At 42.1% G+C, this 19215-nt stretch overlaps 1 protein-coding gene across 1 annotated transcript in view; it reads right to left on the bottom strand.

Annotated features, from left to right (window-relative positions):
* Positions 1-19215, bottom strand: part of LOC114570092 (neurabin-2) — a 35898-nt gene extending 16683 nt beyond the window's left edge. Inside the window, exons 1-5 of the mRNA XM_028600304.1 lie at positions 18861-19215; positions 10331-10735; positions 7731-7963; positions 6550-6972; positions 5314-6041 (exon numbers count right to left, since the gene is read on the bottom strand). Of these exons, the coding sequence (XP_028456105.1) occupies positions 5314-6041; positions 6550-6972; positions 7731-7963; positions 10331-10649 (1703 nt within the window). The 5' untranslated portion in view covers positions 10650-10735; positions 18861-19215. The remainder of the gene's footprint in view (positions 1-5313; positions 6042-6549; positions 6973-7730; positions 7964-10330; positions 10736-18860) is intronic.

Genomic DNA, 19215 nt, shown 5'->3' on the forward strand with positions numbered 1-19215 from the left:
ATTACAATATGAAACTGCCTATTTGGCTGAGGTTCACTTCTGAACCAAATCAATAAATAACATGATTATTACTAGTTGCATGGTTATTGCCACTGCGGTTGCTTTTATTCCCAAAACATCTGCCAAGGTATCATTCAAAAAGCTGTGAAATATAGTAACAATAGTAATAATAATAGTGTTTTCAGTATTCATTTCTTTCAGTGACTTGAAAGAGTTTAGTACAAATTTAGCAGCAGTTCTTTAATGCTATATAAATAATTCACAGTTATACTTAACTGTTTTATTCTTAATTTGCACCAAATTAAAGTAAATGTTTTGAAAGGTTCCAAGAAAAGAAAATATTCTGAAACATATGAATCCAACATATTATTAGCAAATATAAATCAGCCTATTTTTGAAGAAAACATTGATGATGATCGGTAAGGTAGTCACGAGGGTAACCATCCACAGATATAGTTAAGGATTCACTGTGCCACATGAATTTTTAACATTAAGACATGATCATGATCACAAAATCATGCCAACAATGATTATTTTAGCTAAGAGTATAGCTTAGTAGTAGGCTTATAGCTAAGTAGGCTTGTCTATGCAAAACAATTTTTATAATTGAATGTATGTATAAAGGCTTTAGGCCGCACACGTTATTGTGGGCCCAGTTTAATATCCAACTTAATTTTATACAATATATGTAGTGTGTGTGTGTGGGGGGGGGGGGGGGTCCCTGCTCCGTCTCTCTTTCAGTTAACAGGTCCTTGGCTTACAAAACGCTGAAGACCCCTGGTCTAAAGAGACGAGACAGAGAAAGAGCTGAGGGAGGCAGCTAAAGGAAGGGAAAGCTAGTTTCAAAGCAGTGGCCAGCAAACGGCTGAATCATTATGACTGAAATGTCTAGCAACCAATCTTTTTACACTTTATCTCAGATAAATATATTGTCTCTGTGTGTTTGTTAAAGTTGAAATGAGTTAGTTGCTTTGCATAAGAGACATACGTCTATGTACATTATGTTTGCTTCGTGATGCTTAGTTTTATGATATTGAACAGAAAAAGGTTTTCTGAATCTAAGGACAGGTAATTGCACATCAGAAGCAGATGGTGGTTTGACATGATTCACCAGGCAGCTAACTGTAGCGGTTACCTTGGTAGCAAATAACGCATCAGGCCACAACTCTATTTTAAGCTGCACTGCGGCTAAAGAGGCGAGTGGTTAAATGTTTTAAAAAAAGGTCCAAGAAAATGTGAAGAATTCCTTTTTGACCTGACGCCCGGCTTGACATAAAAACTGTGAAAACTTGGCTTGACATCAAAACTGTTCTACCGCCTGCATAGGTGGACATGACCCAACAGGGAAAAGTGATCCTCAGTGAACATGTCGATGCCCATTATGTAGTCTTTATCCCGTCTAACGACATTGAATTCTGCCTAAACATCTTGCTTTTCAATATCAAGGCTTCTTATTTCTGGTGGTGGTTCTCAAACTTTTTTAATAATGTACCCCCTTTAAATAATTTTTTTCAGTCAAGTACCCCCTGAACTGCGCAAAACATTTTTTTGTAGAATAAAAGCCTGTGTAAAGTGGAACAATACAGCGCCGACAGCGTGTACAGCCTTGTAACTGAAAACATTTTAAATGCTAAGTTTCAAATGTTTAGAACCCATCACTAAATTCATTAACTATTATAGTAAAATGATTTTAGGAATCATACATACATATTATAATATAAATTAACATCTAAACAAAAAAATCTCACGTACCCCCTGCAGTACTCTTAAGCACCCCTAGGAGTACGTGTACCCCCATTTGAGAAACACTGTTCTATGGTATTCAGTTGTCTCACTGAGGAAGTATGCCGTTAACTTGACATCATTAAGGCTCATTGAGACATGTGTTCCAATAGAAAAGAGCTTCTGTTAAATCTAAGTTCAAAGGAACACACACACTGTTTGAGCTAGAGTCAGCAGGAAATATTGTGGCGAAACCCCCAGCAACCCGTGTGTGTGATGTTAACAAAGCAGGAAGTCTTTTCAATCATTTCCTTAATCTCTTTCTTTTAGATAGCAGAGCAAACACACACGCACGTCTTTTTTCTCCCATTTTATGATGTACAGTAATTATCAGATACCAACTGTCCAGGGCTCACCATATCAATTAAACAACTAAAGCCCACTATCTCATAGTCTGTCATCATTTAATCTGCATTCATTGATTTGACTTGGCAGCACGGAAACAAGCTGTAAACACAACTTAGGACATCCTTAGAAGTTGTTACACGTGAGATGTTTCGGGCTACTTGATGAATTTACTTTTCCTTTGGCTCTGTTTTTTCGCTCAATGGTGTTTTAAGCCCCCAAGTCTCCAAGTCTTCTCTGAACAATTAAGTGTCTTAAAAAACTATTTCTGAACAGTTCACATATGCCACACAGATTAACTGCCTTGTTAGTTGTGCTGCCAGTGGAAGAATATGGTACACGCACATAGCAGAGCTTGCAAACTGTGGCTTTTTTGTCGACAACGCGAACACTGTCAACATAACTCACTGGAAATCCAAAATACTTCCACACCGGCGACTTCAGTGAAAGAGGCGGGGGTTCAAGTTCTGTTAATGCGTCTCCTGCATCTGCAGTTCCCATGCTATCTTTTGACTGGCTGTAGCTAAATTAGAGGAGCTTGACTGACTCGCAGCACTTCAACACTAGTGTTGAAGAAACTGACCGAAGAGCCGGTTAATTAACCCGAGTCGCGTCACTGAACCGGGAAAAAGAACCGACTCACTCCTGTTTTTTTACGTCATTCGTGCCGGCAGCGCTTCGCTCAAGCTGAGTGCGATTGGTGTATGCTCCTGTGTGTGTGTGTGTGTGTGTGTGTGTGTGTGTGTGTGTGTGTGTGTGTGCGTGTGCGTGTGTAGCTGGTCATCTTCTGCTACTGTGTGTGTAGTAATCTAGCACATTAGCGCCTCCACTGGAGTGTTGGTAGAATCAATCAGGAAATGGGCTACCTTGAGCAGGCTGTCAGTACCCGTGTCAGTACCCGATCCGTTCCACCTGCACAATCCGTTCTGCGCATGCGCAAGATGTTCACGCATGCGCTGATGATAATACTGTTTTACGACCTGCCCGATCTGTTCCACGCTAGCCTCCATCCAAGCTAACGTTAGTTTAGCTAACAGCTAATTCGGCTAACCGCTAGCCGACAAATAACGCATGCGCAGAAAGGATCGTGCAGGCAGAACGGACAGCTAGATTCAGTCTAAAATAACGTTAAGTCAAACATCATGGGAAAAGCAGGCTACAGCAAAATTAAGACTTTACAGTAACAATAAAGACAAGTATTGAGTGATTGTATTTTAAATGAGCACAAGTAAAGTAGAACTGACGTAACAGCTGTTATATATGTTAACGTTTGTTTTGAAGTCTTATTTTGAGGGTCTTTTAAAAGTTTGCATGCTGTCTCAGCTAGCGGTTAGCCGAATTAGCTGTTAGCTAAACTAACGTTAGCTTAACTGTGGAGGCTGACGGACGGAAGACCGCTACAATCACCTAACAATCAGAACAAATTCGAGATTGTGACTTAATTTTGGTTCGATTTTAAAATCGAAATAATAGGGCTTTGACTTTTGCCCAAAAATCATATTCGACGTTCGTTTGTTTATTAATATTCGAATATTTATTAATAATATTTTGACCATTAAATGTCTTCAGTAAGACCTATATTGGTATCAAACATACGTTTTTTTTTTTTAAATGAAAAGTCAGACCCTACAGTATGCTTTCGACAGGAAGTACGGAGCTTTTACTGTAGCCTACGTAAGTGGTCCGTTTATACTGGTGTGCTGGTGTGTGCGTGGAGCCAGTGTGTGTGTGTGTGTGTGTGTGTGTGTGTGTGCAGTGTTGCCAACTTAGCGACTTTTTAGACCCCCTTAGCGACATTTTTTCACAAAAGTAACTAGCGACAAATCCGCCGACTTTCTGTAAATAAAAGTCGCCAGTATTGTCCAGCGAGCACGCAAAGTATTTCTCTCCTGTGGCCGCCAAAACAGTCACCTCTCTCTTCTGTTCTGGTACCGAGGAGCAGCCCCGCCGAAGTTCGGAGTCAAAGCCCTATTAAATAACTTAAGACTTTACGAATAGCATCAAAGTCAGTATTTGAATTTTGTTTGACACTTTCATATTGTGGTGTGTAATAAACACTGAAGCCATAGAGGAGGTGCCTCAAGGAGTTCCTCTTAAGAGTGCTGAGTACTGGGGCCAATAAAACTGACAGCACTGACATCAACTGGGGAAACTTCCAAAGTTACAAATGCAATATTTTTCCACAACAGGTTGGGGCCCAACAAGTCCTCCAAAGCACACGGCGATACAGGTTGTTTATTCCTACTCTCGGATACGACCCGCAGGAGCGTTTCTTAAATTAGTGCCCCCTAGCGGTGGCGAGAAATACGACCCACAGGAGCGTTGTCCGTACTCATGGCTAAACTAGAGAACGTAACTTTTGCAGTTTTAAACACGTCGTTAACGTTTTGAAACAGTCGCAGTTTGGTTAGTTTTAGACACAATAACCACTTAGTCAAATTTAGGAAAAGATGGTTTTTGTATTTGTATCTCTTTTGAATTGCTCTTTAATGTTTTTATGTAAAGCACTTTGAATTGCCTTGTTGCTGAAATGTGCTATAGAAATAAAGTTGCCTTGCCTTACAATCTCCAGCCTGTCAGTCAGTCAAAAGGGCATAGAGAACACTCAGAGGAAGCGTAACTGCACCGCGACCGCTTTCGGCTCGCCATTATATTATATAGAAGGGAACGCTGTTTGCGTGGAGTTTTGAAAAGTCTAACCACTGACTCACTGTGACTTAACGTTAAACAAACTGCCGAGGCGATGTAATTTCGTTCCATCCGCCGCCCCGCTCTCTGTCAACATGAAGAGAGGACAGATAAGCTCGCGCTTACATGCTCTCAGGACCCAAATAGGCCCACTTTGATATAACGTGAATCGGTCCTCTGTAGTACCGACACAATTTGGTAGGTACCCAAAAAAGTACCGGATTCGGTACTCAACCTTGCTGCTCTTATACTTTGCTCCAATCGTATGCCCACTAGAGGGCACCGCCACTATTAACGTAAATATGTGTCGCAATTGCTGCTCGAAAAAACAACTTGTGTGGCGTTTCTCGGGGGAGGACAGTCTCCTGGGGCCACGTTGTCGGTATTAAATCTTCTAACGTGTGTGATGATGGTCACCATTTTAAAAACAACTGCTCTTCTGAGGAGATATTTAAAGCTCTGACCGAGGGTTGAAAAGTAAAAGTAATTACATCCGACAAAACCTCACTCACCGTGATTGGCCCTGTGCTGAATTTAATCTTCCTATTGGGTGGCGGCGGCTCCTCTTCCTCTGGGAGACCCGGGATCTCGGAGCAGCTGGTCTCCGGCTGATACGGCTCCTCATCTTCCTCATCCTCCTCGTCGTCTAGCTGGCTGCCCCCAGAGTCCTCCTCGCCGAGCCCACTGTACGCACTGATGTCCACCAGATCACCCTCAGAGTAATCCTCCTTCCTGGAGCCATCCTCATCGTTATCCTCCTCCTCCTCCTCCTCCTCGCCTTCGTCCCCTCTCCTCTCAGAGTCCTCTCCTCTCTCCTCTGAGGAGGGAGAGGAACCTGGAGACTCTTTTTCTCCGTTTTCCAGCGAGGCGTGAATGTCGGCCTGCACCAGCCTGGCTCCGGCCTCTGACCCCCCCGTGGAGCCGTCTGGCTCATCAGCTCGGGGCTCTTGCTCTGGGGGGGCCACCGTACTCGAGCCCCTGGCTTCAGTCGCCGTTGGCTGGGCCTCCGACTCTGGCTTGACGTCCGAAGAGGAAGAGGTTGATGAGGAGGAGTAGGAGCAGGAGGAGTTGGGGAGCTGGTCTCCCGACTGTCCGAACCCGTCCTTCTCCTCGCTGGCCTTCACTTCTGCTGAGCCCCCCAGCAGAGAACCGCTCACTTCTGCTGCCTGGATGCAAACAACTCCCACCTCCTCGCCGTCCTCCTTACCTGGAGGGAGCAGCTTTCCCTGAGAGAGAGAGAGAGAGAGAGAGAGAGAGAGAGAGAGAGAGAGAGAGAGAGAGAGAGAGAGAGATCATTTTATAATTTATTTAATCCATAGTTTCTGGTTCTCTTTACTACTACCGCAGTTTGTGATTTCCTGCATTTAGTAAGTAAAATCTTCTCATTAGGCTTAGGTTACCGAATTTGATACTTTTTAGGCACTTACTGAATTGCCTCCTTAGTGTAAAAGTATTGAAAAATGCCTCGTCATTCAATACCAAATTTCAATACCTAAGTATTAAATCTTATCGGCGTCAGTGAGCCAATAAGCCTGCAGCATGTCTATCGTTACACGTCGTACAGGCAGGAAAAACTCTACGTTACACACAGAGACGAGGCAACATTTATTTTTGTTGAAATGATTTTTTTATAAAATTGGTATCGAAAAAGGTACCGTTCAGGAACCGGTATCATAGTCAAGGTATTGGTATTGTATAGAATATTTTTGAATACCACCCAGCCTTACTCCTCACCTTTCTCCCGGTAGCCTCCGCTCTGGCTGGAGGTTTGGGCTTTGGTGCTAGGGCAGGGCCTGACCGACGCTGGGGGGCGTGGAGATTGGTTTGCGGTTCGGTCTTCTCGAACACGGCACTGAGCTGGCTCACGGTGGGGCTGACAGCGTCACTGGGCTCGACTGAAGCCGCCGGCGCGGCAAGAGTAGCCGGCGCGGGAAGAGTAGCCGGCGCGGGAAGAGTAGCGGGAAGAGTAGCCGGCGCGGGAAGAGTAGCCGGCGCGGGAAGAGTAGCCGGCGCGGGAGAGGGAGCAGGGGGGTCGTCCAGTCGGTCCAAAGCCTCGGTGGAGCCGTTAAAGCGAGCCACGACATCTAGACGGCTGTCCTGGAATCCCGAAGCCCGCTCCTTCTTCAGCAAGATCCGGTTGTTGGCAGCTTGCTTCTCCTGAAAGACACAACAGTCAGTCAGTCAGTCAGATGGTCTCGAATCAGAATCAGAACACACAAGTAAATGCCCTGACACACCAAGGATATTGGTGCAAGTTGGGCCAACACATCGAATCGCCGTCGGCTGAATAGCCAATGCATCTGATTGGAGAGGAAAGCAAACAAACAACCGAAGAGTGCACATATAAGGCTCTTCTCATTTTTCATCTCATCTAATCCATCCAATACACATAGAGCTGTCAAAACTGTCCTAAAATGACGTCCGAAAGTTCCTTCTATAAAACACATTATGTCCATAATATGGCAAACGTACGTAGATGAACAAACGAGGTACATAACTGATTGTGTAGTGTGTATTTCAACATAAACGTCTTTTAAAAGAACGACATATACCGACACATTACAAATTAAATGTTAATATACTAATGTTCTAACGTGAAATTTCATTTAAAGACTGTAACGTTCGACTAATTTTTTGTAACCAGTGTGGGTATCATAGCAATGTTTGAACCCGGTTTCCCTTTTTGAATGATGACTAGATTACTGCTGGCATGGAGAGTCATTTCCTTGCACGCAGGCGCACAACGTACATGGTAGTTGGCTGTCGACTGAAGTCTCTGCGGTGTGTTCAAGTGCATTTTTTTGGCCAAGACCAAAGGCGTGTGAGGCGACACCACAGTTGGCTTTCGTCGCCACTAGTTCTCGGCCGTCTGCTTGGTGCGTCAGGGCCTTAAGAAACACAAATACTCTTCTGACCTGTAGAGTCCGCTGTTCGAAGATCCTCCTGGTCTCCTGGAGCTTGGAGAAGCCCCCGCCTTCTCCGCCTGGTTTGGAGTCAAAACGGTTGACCCTCTCTGAGACCGTGGCCCCCAGTTTGAGCAGGGCACTGTGGTCGACGTTCTCGTTAAGGCTGGATGCCCTCGGTAGGGACAGTTTCACCCCCTGCTCTACACCTGCCAATGAGTTGCCAAAGTTAATTGGAAAGATGGCTAAGAGCAAAAAGGGAAAGAGAAGAGGTTTGTTAAACAAAAGAAATCCAGTTTCACACAACTTCGGTCTCATTAGCAAAACCCAAGTTGTAATAAACCAGATTTTATTTCTGTAAGTGAACAGCAGCTTGGTGTAACTTTTACATTATTTTTTAATTACACATAGTATTACAGTATTAATATCATAAAACGCATAACACTGAGGTTTGACTCTTTACGTTTCTTCCTGAGTAAATAAAAAAGTTTTAATATGCATGTCTCAACCACTAACATTAATACATTTATTACTAAAAGAAATGGTAATAATACCTTTTTTTATCTGCCATACGTTTGCCAGAAAACAATGGCTTTAGCTAGCTAACGATAGCTACTAAAGACAACTTTAGCTAGCGGCTGACTTTTAAATGTTTCCAGGTGATTAATTTTAAAAAGAGAACACTGTAAAAGGGGTCTTAATTGTGCACTTGATGGCTACATATATTGATATATATGATATTGTGCTAGTTAGTCCTGGTGTTATAAATGTAAGAACAGTCTCAAACGCATAACAATAATCCCACAAAGCAATGTACTTAGCTAATGATGTGCTAGCTTTGGAAGTAGTAGTACAAAGTAGTTAGTAAGTTAGTTAGCCAGACATGATAACATTTGCAGCTTACATTATAGCAGATACACTGTTTAATCTATTCCTTACACTTTTGCTGTTGTGTTTTTTGGCTTTGGAAAGTCTAAACAACATCAAATAACTCTTAAGATACTAAATATTGCTCTTATTACAACCCCTACTTAGCTAATGATGCGCTAACTCTTAGCCTTGGAAGCGGTTACAAAGTACACAGTAAGTTAGTTAGCCAGGCATGCTAGCATTTGCAGCTTACATTAGAGCCGATACCCACTGTTTATTCCATTCCTGACACTTTTGCGGTTATGTTTTCGGTTTACGAAAGGTTAAAAAAGACAACAACCTCAACTAACTCTTAAGATACTAAATATTGCTTTTATTACAGCCCCTTACACACCGTTTCAACATGTGGAAAGTCCAAAAACGCGACAGGCCTGTTGTGCGTCCTTACAGTTGCTAAGCTATCTGGACAATTGGATTGGACAAACGCTGTTCGGGAGAGGGGTTTAGTGAACGGTCAATTCCAAGCATCGCTCCACCCAACTTCCACCTGACTACAGTCTATTTAGCAAGAATATTTAAACACCTGTGTGGGTGTGTCAGTCTTTAAAAGTCTGGATTGAGGAATGACCAGTGTGCAAAAGGCTAATGTGAGCATTGACAGTGAGTGTTCACTTATTGCTAGGCCACACTTTCCAACTGTTACATCTTGCTCAGGATTGTAGAGAAGTCAGTTAAGTTTCAGTTCCTAAAAGTGAAGTTTTAGTTGGAGTTGGCGTGCGTCAGGGACCACAAGTAAGTTGTAAAGATATATAAGTTAACATTGATGATTTATGCAGTAATGTCTAAGTTTACCAACTCCTTATGTATTTGTATTATTTCTTTATAATTTGTATTAGCATATTTTGTATCTTTGTCCTTTATCTGTGTTGTATGTGTAGCCTGTAGAAAAACATTCTCATTGTAGTTTAAGCCTTCAGTACGTTTATATCGGCAATTATGGAGAGTTAGTAGTCCCAATTGTGAGGTTTATGTTAGTTAACATGTATGTTTTTTTCCCTCTCCTTTAGAACAACACAGACACTGCTACAAAAAGTGTATAAGGAATAGTGCCTGTGCATCTGTATAAGTACATATTTAACCTTGCAAAGGATATCCCTGCCTTCCGTGTCCTGACGTGACACTCCATATCGGGGACTAAATTTTCCTAACCAGTAAGAGCCACATTACAAGAAAGCAGGGCTGGGCAATATGGATAAAATCAAATATTACGATATTTTTGACCAACTACCTCGATAACGATATTGCAGGGTTGAAAATTGGTGCTTTCACAAAATATTTACACACTGAGATTTGTGATAAATAATCATCAGTAATGTGGATGTAATGACTGAGTGGGTAAAGCCAAATAATAGGACAACTAGAACAGTCTGGAAAGTTCAGAAAATGACATAACTTTACTGTAATGCAGCCTGTAAAACGAAGAAAAGACAACACTTGTCATATCACAATATCCAAAATCTAAGACGATATCTAGTCCCGTATGACGATATCTTGTCCCGTATCACGATATTGATTTATATTGATATATTGCCTAAGGAAAGTTAAGCAGAAGATTAGAATCGTAATGTAAGTAGTGGGTGACAAAATGGTAACATTATAATAAAAATTATAATTAATCATCTAGTTTTCCTCATACTGTTTATTCTAAAGACTATCTAAATCTAACTAGTGAAGTGAATTACCAATCATTTTGGCTCCGTCCTCCTCATCACCAGGAGACTGCATCTGCATGAACATGTTCTTGATGCGGTGAACATTTGATCCATATTTCCGGCCCCTCCCGGTTGGGCGAGGCAGAGGAGCGGGTTTTGAGGCAGGGCCAGCGCCTCCGTTTGCGGCATTGTTGAGGTGGTCAGTGGCCTTCTTGAGTGCCGCCAGCCCCGCCTCGTAGGCGTTGCGGTGGGGCGAGGGACTCCGCAGGTTGGAGCTCCCGCTTCCCCCACTGCTACCACCGGAGGTCCCGTTGCCCCCCGTGGCCGACGGGGGTTCAGTCTTCATCATGTTTGGTAAATCAGATGGCCGCTGGTGAACAGCAGATTAGCAGGGATGAGGACGGCAGCATCCTGGAGCTGTTTGACGTTCCCCTCCTGAATCACACAGAGAGAGAGAGAGCGATCGTTCATATTTGGGATGAATTATAGTATATCAGATGAGTTACCACAACCCAAAGCATGGTCTTCAAACTTTATCCTTAGTCTGACGTGCAACCAACAAATCCAAAAGTATTCTATTCTTAATAATACGAAAGAGAAATCAACTGAAGGCATCACCTGCACTGTGACTATTTTTGGACTTAACAACTTATTACATAATCAGATAAATAATCGTCAGAATAATCAAGCATGAAAATAATTGTTAGGTGCTGTATGGCAGAGAAGAGAAGTCAGCTGTTTCTGGTCAGAGGTCACAGTGACACAAGCCAGAGCTTGAAACAATTACTTCAACTAACTTGTTCAAGCAGGTAGGGCTAGGCTAAAATAATCGATTTTCCAATTAAAATTGATCGTTGTTTGAGCGATCTGATATCAATTCACAAAATCCAAAAATCTATAAATTTAATATATGCCTTTTCACCATGGATGTATAACTCAAAGTATTTTAAATGAAGTTTTGGGGGGTAAATTCCTTTTGTAAACAACATTAACCTGGTGCATCACAAAGGCATTCTGGCCTGATTAGACAACGACAAAATGTTTAATCACATTGTCAGATTTGTTAATGATTTATTTTCTATCAATAAACTAACCGATTAACTGTTTACGCTCCAGTGAAGAAGAACATCTTCCCTATTAAAAATTACATTCAACTTTGATATGACTGCAGTTTGTCTTGGAGCTGTTTTTGAACTATCAATTTTAAAACTAACTGGCAAAATAACGGATTTGAACCATGAACTTTGTGGTTCATGATCACTGCCTCGAACCCGTGGGCCTCCAGGCTGTCCCACTTAGTTTCGCATTGCCAGATCTCCACAGTGCTGTCTCAGCGCTGTAGTATGGTCTGGCTACACCGCTTATCTATTCTGGGATAGGAAGAAAAAAAAATACCTTGTTTAGATTTCTTTAAACCAATCACAACCATCCTGGGCGGTGCTAAGCCCCGGATGCAGTGACGGTATCCTTGCAAAATAGATAATGGAGATAGCGGAAGGGGGGGGGGCTATCTGCTGCATGAGAGACACGCTGGATGCCAGGCTTTATCCCAGCACTGTGCATCTGGTAAGCCAGGCTACGAGGCGTACTGCTAGCTCAGCCTGTCAAAACAGTATGATATATACAGTATGTAAGTATAATGTCTTTTGTGGCTCTGAAGAAGCTTTCTCATCGTCCAGGGCTCAAAAACAAGGAAAATACGCAATGTAACACCCCACTTGCCTAGCAAAAGAGTAGTAATAATTTTTAATGATCATCATTATCGTATTATCAATTATGTAACCGTACTGTAGCCCCCCTCACTCACGTCAGAGAATACCTGTTAAATGATCTGATTTAAATGATAAAAATATATATATTTTTTTTTAAATAGCAGCCTCCACTTTCAGTATGAACTTTAACTCATCAGCTATTTACATTAACATAAAATATGACAATTTACCTGATAACCACTAATAAACAGTTTAAATAGGGGCCAGTAAAAATTGACTTCAGGGAAGTAGAATTTTTTTTTTCAAATCTTAACGTTGAACCCTGTCGTCATCATCATCATCATCATCATCATCTTGGGTTTTGCTTGGGACTTCACATTTTCAACAGAAAGCCTGCATTACAGCCCTAACAAAAGACCCCATTGAGTTGCATTACAGGAAATGCCATTTTTCTGGACCAACAGTCCATATCTGTGTCTCTGCTGCCTTTTTCTTTTTCTACCTTTACTGTATAGGAAAACAGAGGAGGGGGAAAACCATCACAGATTTGAACCCTGGACCTTCTGCGTCGAGGAATAAACCTCTGTATATGTGCGCCCGCTCTACCAACTGAGCTAAACGGCCACTACTGCTTCAACTTTGATCATTTTCATTTTGTAAGTCGCCCAACTTTATGGAATCCAAATCACTTAAGTGAATTTTACACCAAAATTGCTAAAAAGTCACAAACTCCAGCTTCTAAAATGTGAATATCTGCTGGTTTTCTTAGTCTTCTATGATTGTTTAATGAATACATTTGGGTTAAGTACTGTTTGAATGTTTGTTTAGTATTGTTTAAATGGGTTAATTTGGGCTTAAGGAAATAGTGAATAGTGTTTTTTAAGATTATTATCTCAGAACACCCACACAGTGCTCCAGGAGCTGTCAAAATAATCCAATTAAAATGATGACGCACTGTGAGCTCACGTGTCATGTTTGTCTTCAGGTTGCTGCTCTGAATGCAAAACTTACTTTGGGACAAACTCAGCGTGTGAATGCAGAGCACTCCCGGGGTCCCCAGATATCAAAATGTTTTCTCATAATCACAATCTTATTAACTGGCTGATTGCGTTTGCACTTTGTGCTGTCAGATCTGTGCTACAGTGGCGCCTGATGTTTTCATCAGACCTCATTTCCAATTCCGTTTCTTATAATTACACCACCAACAAGACCAACGTTGCGACACACACACACACACACACACACACACAATTATTAAATTGGTTCCCTGAATATAATAAAGACATGACTATAAATAATAAAAAAAGAAAAAAGAAATCTCAAACACTAAATATGAAATAACAGAAAAACAGAGTATGGACATTTACTAACTGCGACCAAATTTGCCAGTTGATATCAAAATACGGCTGCACAGTTTGTGACTACAAAACTATCTCATCTAGGTGTCTAGAGGTCTTAAGAAAATGTTGATTTATTCATGATAATTTATGAGAAAAATAGCAGGAAATGTTCAGCTTCTGTCTCTCTGAGCAATTTACTTTTCTTTGCTAGCTGCCTGGCTTTCAGTGATTTCAGGTAATGCTAGCGGTTTTGTGACTAGTAGGAAGCTAGCATTGTACAAAAAGTAAAATCCTCACTCCAGCAGATATAACTTGTCAATTAATGAACTTAAGAGGTGCTGACAAAGCCACACTATCTTTTCTCCCATTTCCAGTCTCTGTGCTAGCTAGGCTACATGTTTAGCATACAGACACAAGTGTGGTTTCTGTGTTCTTACCTACCTCGGTAAGAAAACAAATACACATATGAAATGGTATGGTAACTTAACTAGGGCTGCAACTAATGATTGTTTTCATTACTGATTAAACTGATTATTTCTTTAAAAGGTCTTGTTTTGTCAGTCCAAAACCCCCCAAAAAGTCAGTTTAATATGAAGTAAAACAAAAATAAAATAAAATCAGGAAACCTCCATATTTGAGAGGCTGAAAAGAGCATTTTCTGCCAATTTTGCATGAAAAATTACTTTAACAATTAATGGATTAGCAAAATAGTTGCCGATTATTTTTCTGTTGATCGGCCGACTAATTGTTGCAGCTCTAAACTCGACAATAGCTACCAATGGCTGTTAAAAGTAATGTCTTTTATAATTCTAGTCAGTCTGAAGCAACCACACAGTCCATGCAAATTAAAGAAGAACTAAACAAATATGAGCATGAGCAGCGATAGCCAACACTGCTAAAAGGACAAAAAAACTGTATCATCTGCAAAAACACAAACTTCATCAACAAGAAATTCACTCAGGGAAATGCTACAGTCCCACAGCTGCTGATCTCAGGCACGCAGAACACCACAGCTAGTAGGGCTAAGCACCATACTAATAACACAAGGATTTAGCTGTTGGCCACTTTAAACGGTTAAATGAAAGATAAATAGGTTTTGCAACTCAGACAGTTACTTTATCAAATGTGGACGGAGCCAGAGACATATCTCATTTTTCCAACAGACAGACTGTGGGGTTTGTGTGAAAATTCACAGCAGATGCGTGAAGCTTCATACCCATACATACAGTACACTGTCACAATAATACAGCGTGTGCTTCTTTTGATTTAACGCTCCTCAATACACAACAAACCCACTCTTAAGAAATCTGATAGTGTACAGCCTGTTCTCGCCTTGTGCTTTGTTTCTTTGAGTCTGAACAAGCCAAATTCTAAAGTAAAAATGTTTTACCCATTAAGACCAAAGAGACCCAGTCTGGACCAACATTTAATTTCCAGGATAATCTGCGGAACATCCGGCCACTCTCTATGTGTTGCCACTCCTAAACCCCGTTCGCTACGGGAAACAACAACGACAATCTCCAAGCTAGCAAGCTACACGCTAAAAATGGCAAGTTTTGACAAAAATATGATCGTGCAAGAAGCCAGGACTGCTTGTTCTTTTAGGGAATAATTGTAAATATTTACAAAGAATAGGTTTACGGAATTTACTCTTTAACTGGGACGTTTTAGGACCGATTGGCAGGGATAAGGTATAGACAAAATACACATGGTGATACACTGGTAAGAGAAAATGAGGTTTAACCATGTATCTAGCGGATTTAAATAGCTCACTTCACTGTATTGTGTGAACAGTTAACTTCATTTAATATTGTACGTGGTGTTTTCTTTTGCCGGGTGCAAATGTTCCACCAAAACTAGTTCCTTCGCGAGGCTATTTTGTAGAGCCACCGTCACTGCGTCCAGAGCTTAATGCCACCCAAGACGATTGGGATTGGTTTAAAAAAAAAAAAACCAGAGTGGGTTTTTTTCTCCTATCCTGGAATGTATGTGTGGTGTACCCAGACTGTACTCCGCAGCGCTGTGTAAGGTCTGGCAATGTGAGACTACAAGAGACCAAAATGAGGGTGCCCCACAACAGCTTTGTGTAATTTCATCATCAAGTAATAAAGGGTTTTGCCCTGAATAAGCTGGTACAGAAACGTTCCACTGGCTTTTGAGATCTGTGGTTGTGTGAGATGTATATTACAAAGTTTTCAAACAAGCTTCAGTGCAGCCTGGAGCACAGTTTGCACCAATAAACATATGTTCGAACCAGGGCTGCAACTAAGACCATCACCATTGATTAATCTGGAAATTATTTTCTCAATTAATTGATTCATCGTTGGGTCTATAAAAAGGGCAAAAAGTGGTGAACAAGTCAAGTCCATGCTAGCAGCTATGCTAGGCTGTACAGCACTGCTCTGAGTGTTAATGTTAGCATGCTAACACGCACACAATGATAAAGCTTGCATGCTGATGCTCATTAGGTAGGTTTACCATATTCCACATTTAGCGTGTTAGCATGCTAATCAGCACGAAACAAAGTACAAATGAGGGTAACAGGAACGTAATTAGGGATTTGGTCATATAGAATTTGACAATTTACAGTTTTTACCTGATGATGGTGCTGAAAGTTAAGGCATCACCACGAGTTATTACAATTCATCATGAGGGGAACGTGCACCAAATTTCATTCTTTGATAGTTGACGAGACATTTACCTCAAATCCATGAATGCCAAACTCGTGGTGGCGCGAGAGGAAAAGTCAGGGGATCACCAAAGTTCTTGTCATTTAAGAAAAAGCTAATTCTGCTTTATTGCATGAAAATGACAAACGATTAAACAATTATCAAAATCGTTTACGCTCAATTTTCTGTCAATCAACTTCACATTTCAGCTTCACTTTCTAACAACTATTCTAAGGTTTGCACAAAAACTCCACACATTCATCCAAGTAGTGCAAACATTTTGCAATAAAATGCTGCAACATGCATCTGAACTGAAAGTGGATAAAACATGTTGCTGTTTGTGTGGTTGTTTACATCCTTATCCATGGCAACGCTAACAGACTGGATGTTGATAGGACGGACGCTGTAATGTCACAGAATGGAACCGTCTTCAGGCAAGTAAAACTTTTAAGATAAAACAAACATTGTTGAAAACATTGTTGACAGGCATTCTGGGGAATGTAGGAAAGACTGCTTATGTTCTTATATACTGACTCCAGATGGCACAGCTGACCATGATGGGACCAACACAGAGAGACACACAAACACCACAACCACAGTATGTCTTGTGACGTCTTGCTAAATAGTAGACTCTCACACAATGATCATGTGAACTTAAGTGCGCAAAACCAATGTGACACACACACACACACACACACACACACACACACACACACACACACACACACACACACACACACACACACACACACACACACACACACACACACACACACACACACACACACACACACACACACACACACACACACACTTTCCTGTCATTGTGGAGATGAATTTGGTGGCTCCTGGTCTAACAGATAAACACACACACAGACAAACAAAATCTGTCTCCAAAACTCCGACTCAGCATGACGGACTGAACTATCCGTCTCTTCTTCGTTGGTGTTCCTACCAGCTAAGAAAAAAACAGCATGAGCCCAGATTGAATTTTAGACTTAATTTGTCTCCTTCTACCCCTAATCCTTTGCGGTTTGGGTTTGGCTCCTGTCATTTGGTCTGTGTTCTCTCACTCCTAACTGCACTTTGGTTGTCCTGTTTGAGGATGGGGACATTATCAAGCATCACTCTCGCCTACCCAAAACAAACGTGAGGACAGTGCGGAGTTAAAGGATATTTCTTGTTCATTACAACCCGGGTCTTCTTACATTAACTAATCTGACTCATCTTTAGAGAAAATTAAGAGACGTTGGTTCATTAAAGAATATAGTATGTGGGGCTCCTTCCGTCAACACTGACTTATCTACAGTATTTTGTAACCAGATTCCAATGTATTGCATTTCCCAGAGCTACCTTCCTCCTCCCACGAATGTTACACACAAACACGCCGTCTCAGTCAGGTCAATACAATCTAAAATAAAACCATTTACAGCCCAACCACTGCCTGCCTGCACCAATCATCCTCAGCATATATATGGAGGTAAATGACTACTGACTTATAATCTATTGATGGGAGAACAGCCCCTCCCTTCACTAAATACAGGCTATACCACAAACAAACAGCCTGCCTATGCTTTTCTAAATGACATGTGTGACAATGTAGGGAGTGGTTGGTTGGTTAATATGGCAAACATGACCTTGTCTCATCATATACTGCAGCACTGAGGAGCTCTGTTTAACAACTCACATCTATGTGTGTGTGTGTGTGTGTGTGTGTGTGTGTTTGTGGTCAAAACAGTCTATGAGACAGACACTGCAGCCACTGCTGTATGCTTCTACAATGGTAATATGCTGCCCGTTCAGACATAGGAGTAATAAGTCCTTAAGTCTCCATGCCTGCACAACATCTCCGTATCTCTGCCTGTCTATGTGCGTCACACGCAGTGTTCAACAGAAGGCACATTATGGCAACTACAATGAATAACTCCATCTATTCACCCCACAATCCCTGCATCTGTCGAGGCGACTCCCAGGCCTGGCCTAGTGCAACGGTTCTGGCAGAAAACACACTGCGTGCTCCTGCTGCTGCTGGCTAGAGAGACGCTTTGTTGGCATACCCGACACATGCTGCTAGCTCCGAACTCCCATCCAAAAACATAGTAAGTATTGTGCCGTTGCTCTTGGAGCACAAATGTATCGTAACCACATGAAAATGAACAGCTCTGCGGATCCCTACAAGCCACTCGTTAATTCGGCGTGCATGTAATACACAGAGCAGCGTTTACTACAGTTAAAAAGGTCTATTATTTGTTGTTCGCGTGTTGACACCGTATTTCCCTTCCGTCAAAATACACCTTAGCGGAAGGCGACACGCTCGGTGCTCGCGCACCAAGATTCGATTCTAATTTGAATTAAACAGGGTTTGATAAATCACTCATACGCCGAAATCAAAAGAAGACCCCGGGGTAACCAAATACATCTTAGTTCACATCCTTGGAGGGGATTCCTCCTACACGTAAGCACGGGAATTTAAAACAGCTAGATTTGTTGGAGAGTTTGGCGTGACGTTCTTTCTGGAGAAGAGCGGAAGATGCGCGGGCATTCCGAATGTGTTTTTTACTGCTGTGATTTATCACGTCAATAAAATCAAGCAACTACCGAGATTACCAGTTAACGGTCATAGTTATGTCTTGTGTTTTAACGTGTCACCGGCACGTTTAGGACCCAGAGGCAGACGGACGACAGGCCCTGCTGGGTGTCTGTCTGCTGCGCTGCGTCGCTTCCTTCCTGCAGCCTCTCCTCTTTCACAGACAAACGGCATATTTTTAACGCAGGTTAAACCGTGTTAACGCCGTCACCATCTGAGACTCTGTGCGCCGCTTCGCTCCGTCAACCATACCTTATATTCCACTTTGCCAGAAACAGCCCGGTGCCCGTTAGGATCCGTAATGAAGACAGTCCATTGTCCTGCTGCTGCTGCTGCTGCTGCTGGGCGAACAGACTGAGTGCCAGCCTACCTTCTGCTCCTCCCTCTTCTCCTCCTCCTCCCCCCTCCCATCATTTTCCTCCATACGCTCTCCTCCGCACCCATACTCTTTTCTGCGTCCTTTTCCTCATCCATCGTACCCCTCCTCCTATTTCTGCCTTTCCTCCCCCTTCCACTTCACACCCTCTTCCTTTCCTCCTTTCTTCTCTTCCTCCTCTTTTCTTCCTCCTTTATAGGCTACACTTTTCCTCCACTCTCTCTTTCTACC

Source organism: Perca flavescens, chromosome 15 (genome assembly GCF_004354835.1).
Source record: "Perca flavescens isolate YP-PL-M2 chromosome 15, PFLA_1.0, whole genome shotgun sequence".
Lineage (NCBI taxonomy): Eukaryota > Metazoa > Chordata > Actinopteri > Perciformes > Percidae > Perca > Perca flavescens.